This window comes from Cervus canadensis, chromosome 11 (genome assembly GCF_019320065.1).
Source record: "Cervus canadensis isolate Bull #8, Minnesota chromosome 11, ASM1932006v1, whole genome shotgun sequence".
Classification (NCBI taxonomy): Eukaryota; Metazoa; Chordata; class Mammalia; order Artiodactyla; family Cervidae; genus Cervus; species Cervus canadensis.
Window position 1 is genome coordinate 5,858,486 of NC_057396.1, and position 20,850 is coordinate 5,879,335.

Genomic DNA, 20,850 nt, shown 5'->3' on the forward strand with positions numbered 1-20,850 from the left:
GAACATGCTTAGAAAGAAATGTGTAAAAGTTGTATGAAGAAAACTTTAAAACAATTCTACAAGATACAAAAATAGATATGAGCAAAGAAAAAAAGCATGCCTTGTATTTGAATATAACTGAGAGCCATAAAGATGTCAGTTTGCTTAATTTATAATTGTAATGTGATCCCAATAAAAATACCAACGAATATTTTTTTTCTGGAGTTAGAAAAGTTGATACCAAAGTTCATATGGAAAAATAAGCATATAAGAATAGCTAGGAAAACATAGAAAAGAAAAGCTAAAATAAGGGACTAATCTTACAATATATTAAAATATATTATTAATCCTCTGTAGATAAAATAGTTTGGAACTCACAAGTGAATAAACAAACATTAATAGAATAGGATATCAAATCTGGAAAAAGACTCAAGTACACATGAAAATTTAATATGTGATAAAGATGGTATCTAAAATCACTGGGACACAAGTCAAGTTTTTACTCAGTGGTGCTGGGGTAAGTAAATAGCCACATAGAAGAAGATAAAAGTAAATCTATATCTCATACCACACACAAGGATAAATTTCAAAATGATATAAAAATAAAGTCATGCAATTACTAGAAAGGGTAATTTTCTCTACACCCATACAATCTAACAGTGACTCAAAACCCAGATTTGATAAGATTTAATGAAGCTATATTGCTGTCTTCTGGCCTTTAGAAAGCAGTTACTGCTTTAACTGAACTGTTGGTTCCCTGTGTATAATGTATAATTTGCTACCGGCTTCTTTCAAGATTGTCTCCTTGCCTTTGGTTTTCAGCAGTTAATCTATGATATGCTTACTTCCATACTGCAAATTAAATTCCTTTCAGACTCAAACCTACCATATGTAATAACTATTAACTCTGGACAAAATACAACAAAAATACACAAAGTCACTTAAGAATCATGAATAACTTGCTCAGGATTTCTTGAGGAGTGTGAAGACTTGAAAGAAGAGGCTCACACACAGCAAGTTCTCCCCTTGTACACCTTTTATGTGAGAACAGGTCAAAATAGTCACCAAGTAGGGTGGGTAAAACTCCAATATCCATAGTGTGTATAGATTACAGAACAAAGAACAGAATTCCAGGCAATTTCAGCTGCTGGGAAGTCTGGAGAGAGTCCTGAAATAAAGAGTCAGAGTAGAGTAATTTTCAAATTTTGTCAGTGAACTCTAGCCAAGTCTTTGTCTGGCCCTTGAACTATGCATACAAGGAGCAGAATCAAAGTAGTGAACACATATAAAAGAACTGAACTGAGATTTGAGCAGCCTTCCAGGAGAAATAGTTTCCAATTCAATTTCAATCAAATAAATTTCTTTCAGAACAAAAATATCAGACTTTTCCCAAAGTCTCCAAAACATAATATTCACACTTTCCAGGATATGATAAAAATTGACCAAAAAATAATGAACTGGGAAATTGTGACCCATTTTTAAGGAAAAAGATAATGAATAGAGATGATCTAGATTCTAGAATTAGTAGTCAAAGATTTAAAAGGAGCTGTTATAACTTGTGCAGTGAAGTAAAAAAAAAAATATATATATATATATGTATATATATTCCCATATATATATACATATATATATGGGAATACAACAGAATAACATAATATCCGAAGTTTTAAAATCACTGGATGGTTTTACCAACAGAATTAAGATGAGAGAGAAAAAGAGCAGTGAAGTTAAAGATAAACCAATAGACTATATCTCATCAGAAGAAGAGTAAGAAATACGATTGAAAGAAAGCAAACAAAGCTTCAGGGATCTGTGGGACAGTAAGTGGGATGTACATGTGTTTGGAGTCACAGGAGAGGGGAAGATGGGAGAAAAGTATCTGAACATATAATTGCCTAAATTTTGTTTTTCAAATTCAAGAAACTCTGCATCTGCTTTGATCTGGCTTCTAGGAATTTACTCTAAAGATGTATCTCTAATAATATGAAAACACTTATAAAGTTATTAATTATAGTTATTAACTATATTAATTATAGTTATTAATTATATAAATTATAATAATTTAAAATATTGGTTACATCTTAATATCAATACATTGGATATTATTTGAAAAAATTTTGAATGAATTTCACCAAGTGATAGCCAACTTTTCTTAAAGATCCAGATAGTGATTTTTGGCTCATACTGTCTCTGTTTCAGCTACTTACCTCTGTGGTTTTAACAGTCATAAACAATGTGCCAGCAAATGTGCATGGCTGTGTGTCAATAAAACTTTTTTTACAAAAACAGATAAATGAGGATCAGATTTAGCCAGTGGCTCATAATTTATCAAGCTCTGATTTACGTAATGGAGTACTATGCACTTATTTTTTAAGAAAAATTGAGAGACTCTCTGTAAACATATGGAATAATTGTCAAGAGGTCCAATAAAAAGGGCCTAATCAAGGACCATTTGAGTATTAAAATAAATAATGACAATAATAGATTACAACATTTAGAATAAAATACATTCAGAAAATCAATGAATGAATGGCAAGGAAAGAAAGCCTCTTTCTTACAGTATAATGCCAACAAATGAATATGAAAGAATGATGATATTAGAAATATCACTATTTCTTATGGCTATTATTGTAGCCATAATAATAGTTAAATCAGACAGGAATCATTAGTGAATGCTAAAACTAGGGTGTATAAAGTTTGGTAAAGAACAAGGTATTTATTTTCATAGATTCAATATATCACCCTAAAAATTACTTACTGATTACAAAGGGAAAATAATAACTCACAGTAGAAGCCATCTGAATACCATCTTAACCAAGTGATCAAGGTTAACAATACAAATGATGGACAAGATGACATCTTATCTTTCTTGATGAGGAGATATGCACTGAGGAGAGCATGTCATTTTTATAGTATTCCTACCCAAAATGTATTACTTCAATCTAATGATGAAGCAGTGTCAGATGAACTGAAATTGGGAGACATTTCACAAAATAATTGACCTGTCCCTTCAAGATACCAATATCATGGTGAAGACACTCAGAGAAACTGTTTCAGATGAAAGAAGACCGAAGAGATGGCATGTGAATGAAGTGCATGAACCTGGATGGGACCCTGGACCAAACAAACAAATTTGCCAAAAAAGACCTTCTTGGAACAATTTGCAAAATCAGATTAAGTTCTGGAGGTTATACAAGAGAATTGCATATGTTAAATTTTCTAGTTTTGATAGCTGTATCTGAATATCTTTGCTCTTAGAAAATTCATATTGAGGTATGTGCATGCGTGCTAAGTCTTTTCAATCGTGTCTGCCTCTTTGTGATCCCATGGACTGTAGCCTGCCTGGTTCCTCTGTCCATGGGATTCTCCAGGCAAGAATACTAGAGTGGATTGCCATTTCCTTCTCCAGGGGATGTTCCTGACCCAGGGATTGAACCTGGCTCTCCTGCATTGCAGGTGGATTCTTTACCACTGAGTCACATGGGAAGACCAACACATCAAGTTGTCATTTTGCAACAACAGGAGGTTCTCAATAAAACTTGCTACTTCTCAACAGAAAAATCTACATATTTTGGATTTTTGATGATGCTTCATCAATTGCATTTGGAATGGAACTCAACTAAATGCACATCATTTTTAAAAAAATGTTGTTTTTAGTTTGAGTTTGTAAATATTAGCTTATTGCTTGGAAATCAAGTTCAAAAATGTTATAATGAGAACTCGGTACTTTCTCTAAAGTTCGGATATTGAAGGAAACTGGAAAATTATCACTAGGGGGGTGCTTGTGTTATGACCATATTTTATAAAAAATTAAACATTTTATAACTATGAAGTTGTTGGTTTACAAACTTGGGAGTTCCTCCAGTGAAATCTGAAACTGGCTCCCCTACACAGAAGGCAAGGAAAGAATGAAGAAAGAGCACACCACTCAATTGGTAGGTGCAGGATTAATAACCAAGTCTTGTCTTGGGGGGCTGCAAGATGAGTAGATCTTTGCATCTACCTGCAAGCATCTCGAACATTTACAGAGCAAACTTGACTGGGCTCAGTCACATATACAGTCCAGGTGAGCTCAACAACACATACTATCTCAAGGCTGTGTCCTTGAAATGGTCTAAGCGTAGGTGCTTTCACACATTCCAAGGACAGGAAAGCTGGGAGTCATGCCCTCTTGGGGATCTCTTCTAATAGAATGACCTTCCTTGTCTCCGTCACCAAGATTAGTAATAAGAAGAGGAGTGATTCTGTAAACAAGACAAAAGAACACACAAACTAAACTGAAATATGTAGCATTTCCTCAGATGCCAAGTGATGGTAGACAAATAATTTGTTATCAACTGGAAAGAAGGCAGTTCATATTACTGGTGTTATGTGGTAGGAAAAAATGTCAAAGACTGTCACCTCCAATTACTTGGAGGACAATGTACCTAATGAGGTGCTAATTGTAAAGAAGAATTGAAAAAAATGAATGTTCATAGCAAATGTTGGTTACTATTGGCTATATTTGGCAATTTGACAAGAAGGAGATGATCTCTGAACAGTACTGGAAAGTTTGCGAGGAAAATTGAAAAAGAATAGAGTCCTGAAATTCAGAGACCTGTAGGGTTAAAAGCTCCCCTGGTGGCTCAGACAGTAAAGAATCCACCTGCAGTGCAGGAGACCTGGATTCAATCCCCGGATCGGGAAGATCCCTGGAGGAGGGCATGGCAACTCACTCCAGTATTCTTGCCTGGAGAATCCCATGGACAGTGGAGCCTGGTGGGTTATAGTCCATAGAGTCATAAGGAGTCAGACACAATTGAAGCAAATTAACAGGCAGGCATGCATGCACATCAGAGTTAAAGAGACTGTTGTTGGTTTTCATCCTCAAACAGTAAAACTATAAAAGTGAGAAATTATTTGAGCCCCCAAAGACCTATACTTCTCAGTCTTACGTGAAGGATCAAGTCAAAGTTGTGGCCACGAGGCTCACTGTTAAAATCCTGATGGATTTAGGTGGCACAGAGTAAAGTCTTTCAAGAGCAGGAAATGGCTAAGAGTTTGGGGCTCTCCCTGCACCCTGATCTGTGTTTGGTGTCTGCATTTATAAAAGACAGTGAGGGAACAAGAGAGTCACGGGGGTGAAGATGTAATGAAATGTGGCAAATCCAAGGAATGTGGCTAGAAAAGAATGGCTATGACCACTGGCACATGAAACTTACTAGAATCAAATGGAAAGAAATTTTTTAATTTTCAGAAAATTATCAGCCAAAGGAACTATAAATCCACAATAGAGCTTAAACTTTAAGCTGCTGCCTCTTTGAAGACCCCCAGCATTTCAGGTGAGTGGCATCAGTTAAACTCTCTGAGTTATATGCATTAACATTTATATATTTTTGCTTTTATTAATAGATTCTATAAATTTAAATTTTGCTTGTTTGTTTGTTTCAACTTTTGGTGAATGCTTAGACTGGCATTCTCCACTTGAAGTTACATATTGTAAATAAATTTCTCTCCTATCTTTCTCTAATAAGATTTAGAGATTTAAAATTACGCTCAACTTTAGTGCCTTCCATTAATTTTGACAAAGGTGGAGACAGAAATCGCTCACCCAGTTCCATTTATTCAACATTTCTTCATTTCCCCTCTTGAATTAAGATGTCTTCTCTATCATATCATAAAATCTTTAATATATTGAAGTATTTTACTAAACTTTCTCTTATATTTTTTGAAAGCTTCTGTTTTGTTAATACGAATCTATTTGTTGTGAACAAATGAATAATCAAAACTTATTTAATGTTTAATAGAGGAATATCCTTTCATTCCTTTCTTAAAATGAATTTTCTTACTTTTTTTCACATCTTATTCTCAGAAAAAATAAATGGTAGAGAAAAACCTGTCCTTAGAGGGAAAGACAATATTGAAAATACTACATTCCACTCATTAATCTGTAAATTTTAATACCAGTCTCATCACACTCTCAATAAAATTCATTGTATAATTTGAGTTAGGCCTTTGATTCATTTTAAAATTAGGTCTTAGTAAACTTTTACAATTTTCTTTACATAGGTCTTACAGTGCTTGGTGAACTTTATTTCAATTTATTTTATGTTTGGTAAAGCTTTTATTATATTTTGGCTGGCTATTGCTAGTATATAGGAAAGCTACTGAAGTTTCTATGCTTACCTTTATAACATAACATTGTTCCAAACACATTTCTTACTCTGTAGTTCTAATCATTTTCAGCTAAAGATCTTGAAATTTTTACAACAGACAATTATATCACCTGTAAACTAATAGATTTATGTTCCTTTTCAAATTTTTCCTTCATTTATTTATAATGTTTTATTTAGCTTATTATAGAAGTTCTTAGCTAATAATTAATAGTAATGATGGTGACATCTTTGTCTTCTTCCTTACACTTATGTAAACATGTCCAGTATTTCCCCATGTTGGTTTTGTCTGAAGTCAAAGAATGTACCTGTTTACTAAGCCTTTATGAAAAAAAAATAGTCAAGAAAAGATGGAATTTTATCAGTTGTGCATTTTGGATCCACTGAGGGGTAACCCACTCCAGTACTCTCACCTGGAAACTCCCATGGAAGGAAGAGCCTGGTAGGCTGCAGTCCATGGGGTCACTAAGAGTCGGACACGACTGAGCAACTTCACTTCTCACTTTCATGCACTGGAGAAGGAAATGGCAACCCACTCCAGTGTTCTTGCCTGGAGAATCCCAGGGACGGGGGAGCCTGGCGGCCTGCCGTCTATGGGGTCGCAAAGAGTTGGACATGACTGAGTGACTGAACTGAACTGAACTGAGATGACAATTAGTTTTGAATTTCAGACTTTTCTTAAAGGATCTTAGAGTTCATTTAATTTTCCACAAATACAGTGGCTCATTTTATAGCAAAACTTAAGGTCTAGGCTGCATTTGAATGTGTCCAGTGATGGGAAACTAACTAGTTACCAAGTAACTCCATCCATTCTTGACACGTCTCCATTTATTGAGCCTGAGTGACATTGATCCATAGACCAGCCATCTTCTCAACAGTCTTCTGACTACTTCTAAATCATACATCTGCTCCTCAGTTCACATTTTCAATCTTACTGATAAATGTCATATAATGCCCTTGGCAAGTAGTTTACTGAAACTATTTTAATAATTTATTAAAAGAGAGATTAATTTAGTCAAACATGACTTGTTCTAAGTGAAACTATGGTAATCACAAGTGCTTACAAAATACCCATATGATAATGTTAGAATTTTAGATAGCTATGTTAAGCTCAAATCAAAGAAAATATTAAAATAGGTCACTGTTTTAACTTTTTGCTGTAGCTGTTTAGTCCCTAATTTGTGTCCAACTCAGTTGTGACCCCATGGACTGTAGCCTGCCAGGCTCCTCTGTGCATGGGATTTCCCAGGCAAGAATACTGGAGTGGGTTGCCATTTCCTCCTCTAGGGGATCTTCTTGACCCAGGGATCAAACCTGTGTCTCCTGCATTGGCAGGCAGATCCTTTACCACTGAGCCACCGTTTTAACTCTACTGCTTCTAATACTTAATATAATATAGTTTTAATATCTGCAGTAGAGATTTAAATATAACTGTTACAGCCTTTTTACTTTAAAAATTAAGCAACTGAGGTTCAAAGATCTGGTATCACCTGCAACTATTTCACTCAAACCAGAATTAACAGAGGACCTTTTTTCATAGATTAGGCCTTCTGAAGCTTCCACGGTGTTATTGTTGGTTTGTTTGTTTTTTCCCCTGTAGATTCTCCCCTGTAGACTCTATGTGCATGAGGAGTCAGGGCTCTGGGTCTCCATGCTTTGAATTATCTACATGAATTTCTGACTAAAGTATTATTTGTAACTGTTGGTCAACTAACCCCAAAGCATTTCCCAGAAAAGCTCTTGTGCCAGTGGCTTCTTATCAACAGTAGCATCTGATAAACAGCAACTGCCTAAAGTCTTCCATGCAATGCCTTCTTTTTGAGTCATTAGGCATCTACTAAGGTTTTCTCAACTTTTTGTCCCTGGTGCCACTAGCAATATCATTTTCTTTCCCTTTGGGCTCTTGGTTTGAGACCTTCTAGAGGGCAACTCTTCTTCTTGACTTTTCAAAATACTGTGTTGTATTAAAATCAATCAATCAAACAAACTGCATGTATGTATAACGAGGTGAAAGTCCTCTCTTAATGGCATCTCATCCTTTGCCCATTGAGACACACAGCCTGCCTTCATCTCCACATCTCAGACCTACCACTTGGTGTTCTTTTTTATTAATACCATAAACATGTGACATACATACAACATAAACTTGCATAGCAATGTTTTAAGCTCTGTGAAAACTATACTTTCTTCTCTCAACCAACCATTTTTTACTTTTTTTTTAAACTTAATTCCCCAATTTTCTTCATTCCTTCAGATCTATTACTAAACAATGCCCCACTTGATTAAAAAAATACATTAATTGGTTGGGAGGTTGTCTTCTTTTTAATGTAATTGAAGAGATAACTGCATAGGTAAGGATAAAATGCAGAAAGTTAGAGATTGAGGAGTGCTTAGTAATTATATCTCTGCTTACTGATTAGTGAAAGAGGCAGAGAGAAATTAGATATCCTTTTTGAAATTACACAGTTTCAGTTAGTGGAATGGTTAGAACAAGGCTTTCAAGCTTCCAGTCAAATGCTCTTTCCACTTCATCAGATTATTAAACTCTTTCAGAATCCTCTAATCCTTTGTCCACCACCTTCTCCCTCCTGTGAAAACAGCCCTGGAATTTTTTTGGTCCAGTACTAACTACATTTCAAATAACAGAGAAAAGCATGTCTTATCTTGCAAAATGATAAATTTATGTCACATTATAAGTTTACTGTAATAATTTTTTCAGTGTGAAGGTTGCTACCTGAGAATGAAAAACAGTGTTATAAGAAAAGGCACAAACAGCTCAACTAACTATGACAACACCATTAATTCTGTCTCAATTTTTGTTTTCTAAGTTAGACTAACACTTAAACTAACACCACCTTTCTAACTTTTCTTTAGCTCACAGAATTTGAGTCAGTTCAAAATCATTTGATTACTTTCCCCACTTTTTTTTTTTTTTTTGCTGTGTTGTGTCTTCATTTGTGGCCCTAGGGGTTTCTGTCTAGTTGGGGCGTCTGAGCTTCTCTTGTTGCACAGAACACAGGCTCTAGAGCATGCGGGCTTAGTAGTTGTGGTGGTTGGGGTTTCTACTTGCTTAGTTGCACTGTGGCACATGGGATCCTAGCTCCCTGACCAGGGGTCAAACCCACATTTCCTGAGTTGAAAGGAACCTACATTTCCTGCATTGAAAGGCAGTTTCTTAACCATTGAACCACAGCTCAGCTCAGTCGCTCAGCCGTGTCCGACTCTTTGAGACCCCATGGACTGCAGTATGCCAGGCCTCCCTGTCCATCACCAACTCCCGGAGTTTACCCAAACTCACGTCCATTGAGTCAGTGATGCCATCCAACCATAAGGGAAGTCCTTAAATTGTTTACTATACTTGATGTTCCCAAACAAATTATCTTGGCACTATTTAATTAAACATTTATTAACTAATTCATTCAAGAATGAAAACTAGTGTTCTTACAGATAGTAATCACCACAAACAAATGTCAAGCAGTGAATGTTATCACTATGCATAATTACCAGGCAATAGTAAGAAGTTTAAGCCATGGCTCCACAGGATAAGAAATCCAAAGAGGAGACTCTTAAATCAGGAATAATGTACTTCAGAATGATGGCAATTAGTTTTTCAGGGTAAATGTTGTTTCAGTGGTCAAGACTCTTCTTATTTTTTCTGTACTTCATCCATCCATCCATCTATCCATTCATTCATTCCACATACCAGTGACAAATACAGAACCAGACTCTCAGAATACAATGGTTCCTGTCTTCTCTGAGTCTTCATTCTTAGCGTACTGGCCAAGTAAAAACTCTAAATCTGTGACCTCTTTTCTCCTCTATTAAGTTCATTGCTTTCACATTTCCAACATCCATTTTATTGTCCACTTACTTATGGGATGTAAAAGTACCTTTACAACAGTCTTCAATCCTTTTGTAACCCATTTCTGATCTTTTCATATCTGGCTCCTTGCCCTGTCCATCTCCACTTAACTAGCACCTGCTTGAAAAGGCCTCTTTAAACCGCCTAATAATATTAAGTAGACAGTCTCCAGTTATTTTAACATCAACCCCTCTTATTTTTATTGTTACCTTTGTCTCTGAAACTTTTTCATTTGCTTTTTTAATCTCTGTCTCCTTCTCTTCCATTATATCTCTACAAGGGCTGATGTGGGCCTTATCTGGCTAGTTTGCCTCTGAATCCTAAAATGGTGCTTGGAACACAACTGGGATCAATGAAATATTTGTTGAATGAATGAATGGATTCTTAATTAACAATTGCTTGAACTACTACAGTTAGTGATTCATTCTTGTTGAGTAGTTTTTTACTTCACACGTGTATGGAGATTAAGTCATAATTTAAGTCTTAAGATTAAAAACAGTTCTGAAATGTGGAAAACATCTGGCAGAGAAGTAATTCTGGCATTTGCAATGATGGAAGAAAAGTTTTTCTCTGAAGTAAGCAGGTTGTTGGCCTCTATTGGTGTTATCGGAAAATGCTGGCTTATTTTGGTTGATTTGCTCAGGAACTGGGACCATCTGGCACTGGGAACACAGAATGTTGTGCATTGTAAAGTGAAGAGTTATCACTTCGGGGGTAGGGAGGGGGAGAGAGAAGGTCCTAAGAAAATGCAGGCAGTATGGAGCAAGGAGAGGCTCCTGTCTTTTAAAACAGTTGGGTTCTTGGTTCTCTTGAGTCTTACTTAAGAGAAGCTTCCTAGAAAGTTCTTCATTTGGATGGTTTCTAAATAAGCAGACTCTTAGGGCCGAGGAAAAAAAAAAAAAAGTGTGTGTGTGGCTCCACCTACTTGAGGTTCCTCTTGGTTCTGAAAGTTGTGGCTTCATGACAGGCTTCGGTTGCTTTCTGGAACCTCGTTCCGATCCCTTTAAAGGTGGGATCATGACGGAGGGCGCGGGGGAAGAAGGCGGGAGCCGAGGGCTGGAGAGTCTCGGTTGACATAGTAACTCCAGCGCGGTCTCCCGGGCTTTCCGCTCTCAGGCTCCACAGCCGCCCGCCGCCCCGCCTGGGCTCGCTCGGCCCGGGAGCCCCAGCCACCTCCTCGAGGGGACCCGGCCCGTCTGCTTGGCGCCCCGCTACGTGGCGACTGCTCCCCAGGCCCGCGGGGCAGCCGCGAGCGGAGCTCAGCCCGCGGGGCGTCTGCGCGCCCAGCCTCAGCCTCGCCCGGGGGGCGCCGGGCCGCCGCGGGCCCCTGCGCACCGGGTCCCCGCGGGAATTGCCGAGGCGGCTCGGCCACGAGCGGGACCCCAGCCAGTCAGTCAGTCGGGCGTCCCCGCCATGAACCAAAGCCCGGCCGCGTTCGGGCCCCGGAGGGGCGGCTCTCCCGCCGTGGCGGTCCGGGCTGGCGCGCGGCGCAACGAGAGCCAAGACTACCTGCTCATGGACTCGGAGCTGGGAGACGACGCGCAGCCCCCGCTGCCTGCCTACGGCTACTACCCCTGCCTGTGAGTGCGGGCGCCGCGGGCGTGCGGGCGGGCGGGTCCCTCCCCGGCCCGAGGGGGCCAAGTGCGCCCCGGCGAGCGCGCGCGGGCGGCCGTGCCCGGGAGCGCGGGGCGCGGGGTCCCGACGCCGCCACAGCCGGTCCGCTCCGTTTCCCCCGCTCCCTCGAGGAGCTCCCTCGTCACGGTCGGGGCCAGGGCTGATTCACAGCTGCGTGCCCTGTGGCCCGCCGCTGGGGGTCGATGAGAACTCTCAGGGTCGCGGGCGCAGCTCGGCGCTCCTGCCCGCGGGGGACTCGGGAACCCGCGCGCCCCGCCGGCGCCCTTCAGGAGGCGCCCGCGGGCCCCGGCCGGCCGCCGAGTTAGCCGGCGGCGGAGAAACGCAGCCTCCAGGCTCACCTCCCCCCTGCGCGCACCTCTCACCGAGGGCTCCCGGGAGGGACCTGTTACAGGTGCGCGCCCGGGAGACTCGGCGTGGGAGAAGCCCCAGAGGGCGGTTGGGGGTGGACTCCGAGTAACTACGAGACCTTATTCAAAATCTGGAGGGTTTCTTTTTTGGGAGGTGGGAGGGGGAGGTTTAGAAAATGGGTGGCAGGGGCGAGCCGAGGGCAGAATAGGGGCGAAGTCTCCCTCCTCCTGGAGGCCTGGGCCCAGAGTGCGGCCGGCAGATAGCCTGTCTCCCTGCCCCTTTAGTTGACTGTGTGGTCTGGTTTCTGACACGTCGCATCATCTGCATGCGGTTTCCCACGGAAAGCAGTTCTCAGCAGCAGTTTTGTAAGCAGCTCTGGAGTGTGTGTGTTGTGTGTGTGTGTCTGGGGGCGGAATAGGGGGAGCAGGATGGATGGGGACACCTTCAGATCACTGCTCAGGGCTGCCCAGCATCAAGGTCTAGTGTGGATCCTTTTCCCAGGAGGAAGTGACCCCCAGAAGATGCTGCATGTAATTTTCCCCCTAGATAAAAAAAAAAAAAAAAAAAATGTAACTCCTTCCCTTCATCTGTGTGCTGTACGGTTTGAAAATTTACTATTCCTTTTTTTTTTTCTTTTTTAAAAAATAAAATAGATTTCACATTTCATAAAATTTACCCATTTAAGTTGCGTAGTTCAGTGGTGTTTAGTATGTGCACAGAGTTGGGGAAACCATCACCACTATCTAATTCCAGGACATCCTCCCTTAAAGAAATCTTATACTTTAACTTGACGTTAAATTAGAAAGTATTACTATGTCTGTTACTACAGAAACTGTCAAACTTTAATGGACACATGAATTACCTATGGACCTTGTTAAAATGCAGATTCTGATTCAATAGGATCTAGGTGCAGCCAAAATTTCTGCATTTCCAACAGACTCTGAGAAGATGTGGAGACTGCTGGTCGGTGGAGCACACTTTGAGTTAGCAAGGAGATATATCCCAAGAAAAGACAGAAAATAAATCAATTCTGCATACTCTGAATGTAGCTACTTACATGTTTGCTTCGAGGGTATGTTTAAAACACATGGATTTTTTTCATTGACTTAGACTTGAGCTTACCCTTAAGTCTGAGGGTTATGTTTGGTAATGTTACCTGTGAGTAAGTTAAGTAACTTATAAAAGCTATATTGCTTTTTAAAAGTTGTGCTGTTCCATAGACAAAAATCTTTTTTTTTTTTTTTAATCATTTTATCATTCTGTAGTCACTTGTTACTTTGTGAGGAAAATTGATTTTTAAAACTTGTGGATATATATTAGTAGTGAGAGAGACTAAATAAGATACTAATTCCAAGTTGTCCTGAAAAATAACCCTAATGCTTTCTTCAAATGTGGTTTATTTCCTTGTTGATTTATCTAGTTTTTATATCATCTACTATTTAGAGAAAAAGTATTTTTCTTCAGTAAGGAATCCCAGATCATTCTTAATGCATTGGCAACAGAGAGATCAACAGAAATATTTTAATGTGCTTCAGTTCATAATGAGCACCTCCTGTCAGGTCAAACATATGGTAGTAAACTTAAGAGTGAGCCATGTTTCTGAGTAAGACTTTAGGCTTGTCCAAATCTATTATTTCCGAAAGGTTCTATAGTAACTTTTCATCACTGTTTACTCTTACAAGGTTTTTATTTTTTTCCTCTTGAATAATCAAGTTACTGAAAAATCTTCACCAATAAACAGCAGCACGTCACACCTGTGATTTATGAGAAAGAATTAAGGAAAATTATTTTCTTCTGGTAGAGGGTACAAATAAGCCCTTCTCTATGCTTTTGACTTATAATTTAAACAATTTCATATATTTTCCTAGAGTAGAAGGCATATTATTTTTGAAAGTTGAAATAACAAGTACACTTTAGGTTTGATTCTTCCATTATCTCAAATTATTCAGGTTTTTCCCTTGTAAGAACAGATTTTTGCAAATTGCCATTTCTGTGATAAGTTCTATGGACTCTTGCTAAAATATTCTTTTTCATAGTTCACTTTTGTATAAAGATTTTCTTACATATTATTTATGAGGCTTTTACTACTGAAATTTGTGTCTAACTATCTTGTTTGAGAGTAATTACATATTCTCAGGCTTTAAGTCCAAGAAGTAACATTTTGAAGTTAGTATTTAGAAGAAAAAGACTCAAATTCTTCCTTTTGTTTCAACTTCTAATTGAAAATAAATGAATACAGTCTATTTTAATCAGTTTGTAATGATGATTAGCAAGAAATGTCCATGTCCTGGGAGGATCCCAGAAATTATGTCACAGAATTTCTTCATTTAGAATGTAAATATGTCTTTAGTCCATCACTTCTGAACATGGAGAAGAATTCTAGACATAAAGCATGTTAAGTGTTTCTAAATTCGCAAGATCTGAAACAGTCCTGCTAAAATTCCTGCTTGGAAATGACTGACTGATTACAAACTGTAAACTAAAGCTCCGGCAAAACAGTAGACTGAGGTATTCTGAAACAGACTCTTGGTTACAAACACCTAGCAGTAATGGATAAAATGATTAAAAGGATTTTAACATGGTGCCCAATTATGCAAAAATAAATAAATAAAAAGTGATTACTATTTGCCAAAAGCAAGTAAGTTAAAAGCCAGAGGATACCCTGGGAACTGATGCTGTGGTTGCCCCAGGGTTTAGAGGTTTGGGTGACCAGAAAGTTGGAGTCTAATATCCATTTGAGGTAGAGAGAAGCTAAGGCCTTGGCCCCATATGAAGCAGAGAGTTGGAATTGAGACATCCTTAACTCCTGCTTAAAACCAGGAACCTATATTAGTGAAAAGTTAGGCTAGAACAATATGCTGTCAGCACAGAGTGAGAAGAAAAAACTTTATCAGTAAGAGGAAAATAAATCTTCCCCTAAGAATTTCATTCTTCAGTCCTGCACATCATGTGACTTTGTTTTGCTTTTGCTTTTTATACCACCTAACTGACCTAGAAATCTTCAAATTGAAAAATACCCCTGAGGCTCCTAGAAGAGTAAAACAGAAAACCATTCTGAAAGTACAGTAGTAACCATCTAGGCTGCTAAGGATTTTCAGGAAAACAGCAAGCCCTGCTAAAGATATGACCGCTGTAATACATGATGAAACACACAAGGAAATGATCCGCTAAACAAAAGTTAGCAGACAGTACAATCCATGAGAGAGAGAGTTAACATGAGACCTAACATCAGTATTAGATCCTTAAAAACCTGAGATCATATTGCAGCATAAAAGAGAATATATAAATGTCTACAGTTTTGAGGGCTTCCCTGGTGGTTTAGGCAGGTGCAAGCATTTGCCTGCAATGCAAGGGACCCAGGTTTGATCCCTGGGTTGGGAAGAGCCCCTGGAGAAGGGAATGGCTCCCCACTCCAGTATTCTTGCCTGGAGAATTCCATGGACAGAGGACCTTGACAGTATAAAAGAAGATATTAAGCCCTAACAAAGAATAAGTTACTAAAACACACACACACACACACACACATAGAAAACCTGTAAATGAAAAATACAATTTGAAATAAAAACAATGGAAGAGTTAAAAGTGCAGACTAGTCATGGTATAATTGATAGTAATACCTAGAATACAGAGATATAAATAAGTGGAAAATATAAACATTAAGGCAAGAATTCTAGAAGGATAAAATAAAGAGAATGAGGGCAAGGCAATATTTGAATAGATAATGGGTGATAATTTTTCAGAAGTGATTAATTCTCATGTTTATGAAGTACAAGAATATTAGTGTGATGCAGAAACATAAACTCATTTAAATGCATCATATTGAAATGGCAGAACACTAAAGAAGAAACATTAAAATTGAACCAAAATATGAGAGATTTGAATAAGTTTTAAAATTCAAAATATGGAAATGTACTCATACTGTATCTTGATACCTAGGTTATGCAATGTGTAGCTTGTGAGAACCATGGTTTTCTTTTATGTAAAGCAGTTTTTACTCTGTAGTTATTAATGTAGTTTAAAAAAAATTTTTTTTAATACAAAGTCACTGCTCCATTACTGGTAGAATCTGTTTAAACGTAGATACAGACAAAAAGGGATTCCAAGGGTCATTAAATCATGGTCTCAGAAAAAACCCAAAAAGATTCTTTAATTCACATGATGAAACAAAAATGACCTTTTAAAAAAATGTTTTAGTGGATCACAGACCTTTTAAAATCGTTATTGACCTCAGGATGGTTTTGGATGAAACCTATCTAATGAGCCCAAGGATCCAGACTATGAATTCCTAATTTAAGAGTGATAACCTACAATATTGTAAAGTAATTAGCCTCCAACTAATAAAAATAAATGGGAAAAAATGAATAAAAATAAAAAAAACCATTCAGGACAAGTAGGTGAAAACAATTAAAAAACAAACAAACAAAAAAAAGAGTGGTAACCTAATATCAGAGGTCATGGATAAATAGAATCCCCCCCATCTAGCCGTCTTTTCTCCAGGCAAAATTATGGAAATGAAATGAAATGAAATGAAAAATTCAGGCTGCAGGCTGGAAAATGTTTTTCTGACATTAACTGTTGACAGAGTATAGTACATGACACTCTTGAAGTTTGATTGAAGTTAGGGCATGGATATAACTTCAGTCAAGCTTCAAGAGAAGTTTGCAATGCAGGAGGCCCCAGTTCGATTACTGTGTTGGGAAGATCCACTGAAGAAGGGATAGTCTACCCACTCCAGTGTTCTTGGGCTTTCCTGATGGCTTAGCTGGTAAAGAATCCACCTGAAATGTGGGAGACCTGGGTTCAATCCCTGGGTTGGAAAGATCCCCTGGAGAATTCCTGGAGAATTCTGCGGACTGTATAGTCCACGGTGTTGCAAAGAGTCGGACACGACTGAGGACTTTCACTTTCTTTCAGAGTATCCATCAAACCTATGAATCACATTACATTTTTATATGCTTGTTATGCCTCCATCATTTTTGCCGCCACATGTCTGATAAATACGTTTATTCAAACATCTATTTTACGCTTCTACACTTCTTTGCTCACATATCTGTTTCTACCAGACTATGCCTCCAGAGGTGGGGCTGTTCTTCATCCCTCTATACTTAGCAGAGTGTCTGGCAAAGAGAAGGTATAAATTAATTTATTCCTCAACGGAGACATGGTACTGTCCTCGGCGTTTATTCTGATAAGGAATAAAGTGATGCTGGCTCTTTTCATAAGGTAGCATCTGAATCCTTTAAGGAAGGTAAAAGAGTGAATGTCCACACAGAAGGAGATTCCCAGATCTTCTATTCCAGCTGCTTGTTCCTGGAGATTCACCCTCTTCTGGGGAAGCTGTCACTGATGACTCTGCCACAGCACTGCTCTCCTTTTAGCCCTAGCGCCAGGCTCTTCCCTTCACTTTCCTTCTGCTCACCTGAGGTAAGGCTGTATCGTTATCAGTACTTGTCAAATGCTTAGGGTTAACAAATGAGAATTAACACAGAGAGACACGCTCCCAGCTGGCTGTGACTGTCTTTCCCCTCATTTGTGAAGCTTCTTAAGGACTGACCCCTCCCTAACTCCAAACTTCATCCAGTTGGCAGAGAGTATTCTCCCCTGACTCCCCAAGACCATCCCCAAACAATCTAGCTCTTAATAGTCAGTCTTAGCCCAAATGGATTGGAGGAGGCAATGGCACCCCACTCCAGTACTTTTGCCTGGAAATCCCATGGATGGAGGAGCCTGGTAGGCTGCAGTCCATGGGGTCGCTAAGAATTGGATATGACTGAGCGACTTCACTTTCACTTTTCACTTTCATGCATTGGAGAAGAAAATGACCACCCACTCCAGTATTCTTGACTGGAGAATCCCAGGGATGGGGGAGCCTGGTGGGCTGCCATCTATGGGTTCACACAGAGTCGGCCACAACTGAAGCGACTTAGCAGCAGCAGCAGCAGCCCAGATGGATAAAGGAATACCATCCTCTCCCTTTATCCAGTGTAGCATATGCCTTTCAAACTCCATTTGTTTTTCTAGTTTCTCCTTTCTTCTTTCCTGGATCATTGACATTAGGTATGTCTAATCCTTTAACAGAGACCCCACCACTTAACCCCACAGGTATGACTTCACTCTTGGGCCCCTAGGGGCAGTTACCTGAGAACACAGCCACCCAGCAGCTGTAAAAGGGATTTCCAAATAAAATCAAGGGGCTCATTTCCTCATAAAAACACACTTATCAAGTGAAAAATAAAACAATCAAAAGGAGTATGTGTGATATCATGATTCCTTATGATATCACAAACATATGTAGTTGTTTAGAATTCAGAGAATCTTAGTATCTATTATGTCCTTTGGAAAAAAAAAATAGCATCCATAACCATAAAGCAAAAACCTGGACCTTGGTTAAGAGTTTGCCGTTTGGAAGCTGCAAAACAAATGTGAAAATCACCTATGGCTCTGCTTCCTCTTCTTCATTTAGCAATCCACATCTCTTCTAGCAGCCGTTTGGGTTAATGGTGGATCTCTTTCAGTTGACCACTTTTCAGGATTATGTTCTGCCTGACAGAAACCACATATTTTGTTTCTAAATCCCCCTGGATTGAAGTAATCAACATCTGCTGATAACAGTTTATTATCATGAAACATTATTAGGGTCTCAGCACTGTGAGTTGTGGAGTTATTGCTGGATGTGCTGAAATGCACACACTTGTTCTGTAACAGAATGTTTACCTCTAGGAAGACCTTGCATAATTTTTTTTTCTCTAGAAAGTTATGTTCCTTGAGTTTTAAGAAGTAAGTTAACTTCATAAGGCAATTCATCTTTGCTTCTTAGAGAGTAAATCATAAAAGGAAAACATTTTCTTGAGCCCATTCTTCATTTTCTGCCTCTGTCATAAAAAAATGCTAAATATAATTGTATCCAGTTGGATAAAATTACCATTTGTGATTGCTCTTTGTTTATGAGTCATCTGCTGGGTTTTAGTACATGGAGAAGTGCTCATCTGTATGCCAAATTTCAGTTAAACTTTGATATCTAAAACTTGGTATGCTGTTGAAGACCCTTAAGCAGTTGCAATGGATTGAATCACATTTCTTACAGAATGTCCATTTGGAGCAGGGTATAGAGATGATACATGCTATTACAATGAAACAATGACACCCAAACAACACATGTAGTTGCAGCTTAATTGTTCTCAGCCCCATTCTAGTAAGTCAGATGGGACAAAGAGGAGCAATGATGTTGACTAGAGTTATTTAGAGGCTCAGGCAAGTTGCTGTTTCTGTGGAGGACTAATCTGTAAACTATTTACATATATTTTGAGGGACTACCATTTTTTGAATACCTACTCTGTAGCAGATCCTTTTCTAATTGTCATACAAATGTAATTTGCTTTTCAAGGCAACCACTTGGCTATTTTTAATGTCCATTTTATAGATGACCCATGCTGAAGTTTAGAGATGTTAGACAATGTTTGAAAAGTTACATAGCTGGCAAGTTGTTGTCAAGTGGACAATAACCAAATGCATTTTAGATAGTGCAGGCTGGAGCTCATGGAGGAAGGGCTGGCTGGTTGCAGAGTCTCCTCTCAGCATCCCATATAATCATGCCTGCTCCCAGCACAGCTGGCTATGTTGTGAGTGTGCTCTGGGAGTGCACACTCATTGCTCCTTCTCATCTCTTCTTTGATAGGCACTTGAGAAGCCACAGGTTGGCTCTGATGCACTGAACCAAGATTCCTGACCTGTGATCCTTTTATCTAAGTTATACTCTGGCAAGAGGAGAAGACAGGAAGAAAGGTTATGAATAGCAAGAATAAGTATGTTTCACTTCTCCCTCTTCTCTCTGTTGAAATCTTAATCACCTATGAAGGTCAAGCTTTATATTCCACTAATTCATTACTCTGTTTATTCATTCATCTTTGACCTTAATGTGATTATGTCGCATATTAATAACAATAGCAACTAGATTTATTAGGGGTTTCTGTGTGCTAGGCCCTCTTCTAAGTGCTTTATAGCCTTTAATACTTTAGCAAATCTGTGAGGTATGCACTTTTATAATCACTGTTTAACTGATATTTTATTGATAAGAAAGAAAAAAAAAAAAGCAACCACAGTAATGAGAGGGTAACTTGCCAAGTAGTTGACAGAAAGAAAGGAAAGAACAGAAGATTCTTTTTATCACTTATCTAGACAAACAGTGAAACTAGGTTTTAAATAACTGTCAATCTTTGCCACCAAAGGAAGATTAATAATGCATTAAAGCTAGGTAATCTGTAAATTACTTACTAATTTTGGTCCATAAGCTGATTATGACACTTTAAAGGTTACAAAAGATGAAACTTTCGTTTGGTCTTGATTTCTATCAAGTGGATAAATTGCTTCTGTGCTATAAAACAGGTTGTATCAGAAAAACTGACCTGACTCAACTGGTAGTGTGATACTGTGGATTTATTTCATTGCAGGATTTGCATAATTTTTAAAGCATTTTACATGGTATTCATCTGAAAGTATATATTGCCAGAAATCAATTACAGCATGAATAGCTATGTTAAGATTGATTGCCTTTTCAAGGCAGATTTCATGTTTTGGTTACAGAAACTCTGCTTGTATCATAAAGAGCATTTTGTCCTGATATGTGTGGGTCAGCACAAAACCCTTGCACAAAACTGGGGAGAGTTCTCTTCATGGGAATTACTAGGAAAATTATCTTGAAAGTTATAATAAGAATTAGAAATGATATGATTTCTAAAACTCTTTTAAGGTTTCTTTTAGGCAGTTAAACTGTTATAGTAATAATACAAATAAGTTTTATCTATGTTAACCTTTTTGAAACAGAATTTTGAATTGAATAGGTTGAACAGCTATGAACAGCTATGGTCTATGAACAGC

General features: G+C 38.6%; 1 protein-coding gene across 1 annotated transcript in view; it reads left to right on the forward strand.

Moving 5' to 3' along the window:
• Positions 1-10,935: 10,935 nt before the first annotated feature.
• Positions 10,936-20,850, forward strand: part of TRPC6 (transient receptor potential cation channel subfamily C member 6) — a 150,337-nt gene continuing 140,422 nt past the window's right edge. The window contains exon 1 of the mRNA XM_043482169.1: positions 10,936-11,573. Within this exon, the coding sequence (XP_043338104.1) occupies positions 11,407-11,573 (167 nt within the window). The 5' untranslated portion in view covers positions 10,936-11,406. The remainder of the gene's footprint in view (positions 11,574-20,850) is intronic.